The sequence below is a fragment of the Aplysia californica genome, unplaced genomic scaffold, assembly GCF_000002075.1.
Source record: "Aplysia californica isolate F4 #8 unplaced genomic scaffold, AplCal3.0 scaffold00008, whole genome shotgun sequence".
In the NCBI taxonomy this organism is placed as follows: domain Eukaryota; kingdom Metazoa; phylum Mollusca; class Gastropoda; order Aplysiida; family Aplysiidae; genus Aplysia; species Aplysia californica.
This window is the reverse complement of record NW_004797278.1, coordinates 534,205-536,049: the sequence shown is the minus strand read 5'-3', so window position 1 is coordinate 536,049 and position 1,845 is coordinate 534,205. Positions and strand designations below refer to the sequence as shown.

General features: G+C 40.7%; 1 protein-coding gene across 2 annotated transcripts in view; it reads right to left on the bottom strand.

Annotated features, from left to right (window-relative positions):
- Nucleotides 1-1,555, bottom strand: part of LOC101863943 — a 19,302-nt gene extending 17,747 nt beyond the window's left edge. The window contains exon 1 of one of the 2 annotated variants that reach the window (XM_005089674.3): nt 1,208-1,555. Coding sequence is in view for 1 of the 2 variants with exons in the window: in XM_005089673.3 (XP_005089730.1) it covers nt 620-680 (61 nt within the window). In the remaining variant the exon portion in view is untranslated. Of the gene's footprint in view, nt 1-619; nt 1,175-1,207 lie in introns of those variants that run through there. The other variant, XM_005089673.3, reaches the window with a different exon arrangement.
- Nucleotides 1,556-1,845: the final 290 nt, after the last annotated feature.

The window sequence follows — 1,845 nt, the reverse complement described above, 5'->3', positions numbered from 1 at the left end:
GAGAGAGAGAGAGAGAGAGAGAGAGAGAGAGAGAGACTGCTCGATTGAAATTATGACATTGTAACTGGTTCTTTTCTTCGTCCAATTCCAAAACGGAGGAAAAACCATCGTTTATCGAAACGACATCCGCAATCTTCATTTAGATCTAGGTTAGCCGCGAAACTAGATGAAAGATTTATTTATGTCTGTCTGCCTAGATCTAGACCTAGACCATAGATCTAGAAGAACCTAGGTCTACCCTGAGCCAAGAGGGCGCTGAAACTCTCCGAAATCACAAAAGAGTTCCCCTACCGGGTCTGTATACTTTGTGACTTTGTTCCCGGTTACCGGGTCTGTATACACTCCCTTACACGAACCTGTCAAAGTCGCCCCAACCAAGGCTAGGCCTAGGCTACCCTTTTGAAAAGCAAACAAAAACAAAATGAACGAGAGTCGAGAGTGTAGACAGTCTTGACACCTCTTCTAGATTCTAGATCTAGATCTAGAATCTAGATCTAGACTAGATCTAGATCTAGAATCTAGATTCTAGATCTAGAGTCCTGGAAACTAGAGATCTAAAATTCGATTAATATAATAATTATTAATGATATCAGCTCTGTGTAAAAGATCCAAGGCTTACACTTATGCTCCAATTGTTGAACAGACCATTGTGTTGCACTCTGAGAAGATCTTCTTTTCATCAACAATCCTTCTCTTGAACTGGTCGGCCATTTACTTAGAATTCAGGTACCGGAAGTGGAAGCCAGGTTCGCAAGAACTAGCCTAGACTAGGCCTGGGCCTAGTGCCTACACTGCTTAGGCCTAGTTGTATTTGGCTAGCCTAGCCCAAGTTAGTTCTAGATCTAAACTTTTACTTTTAATCTCCTTGGGCTAGGCCTAGCCTCACGAAATGGGCAGAGTCGATCCAGGGCCCAGAGCGTCAACACAATCTACACTATAAACTATACACACATAGATAGGCCTATAGGCCTTTTAGTTTTCGTGAGAGTTTTACGGCACTTGAAACACAATAAAGTCATATAAGAGCTGAAGAATAAATGTGTGAGATGTGTTACTGTACAAGAGAGTAACATACAAAAAAAAAGAAGGAGAGATAAGGACGATAGATTTTTTTATAAGAAAGAAGGAACAAACCACACCAGAGCACGTATAGGTTATACATTTTGTTGCCTGTGCGTGGGATAAGTAAAAAGATTGTTTGACTTACATCAACTGTATCCTATACTTATAGTTAACGCAAACAAGCAGAAAACACAACACTTGGGGCTAGATCATGACGTCACATAAATATACACGAGACATCCGAGCCATCATCAGGAGAGGAGAAACTAGATAGCCTAGTCGATAGTGTGAATAGTGTACTCGATTTCCAAAAGTGAAATTGGAATGCTAAAGATCGTACATTACATATCATTGATTACATCAGGAATACCAAGGCTCGAATACTCATCCAGATTGATACCCTCCGGTCCAGTTGCTTTCCTTGTGACTTCTGTTGCCAAATAATTTGATTTAACAATGCATCTTATGAAAAACAATAACAGTACAAAACTAGAATCTTGTCCCTGAACAAAATCCAAGTTTAGGTAATCGCACTCGTTTGCAATCTCAAGCGTTCCGGTTCCAGAAAGATAAAAACTCGATCCTAGGTCTATGACGCACACGACACAGCGATTTCGGATAATTCTAAAAATAGAGGATTGTAATTCCCCATATAGGCTCAAGGGCTCACCCACGCACTTCGGGAAAACCCTTTCGTTAGCTGGTCTTGGATTGATACCATTATAATAGCGATTTACAAAATGGTACCAAAGACCGTAACTACGGTCACTGATGGTACCATTT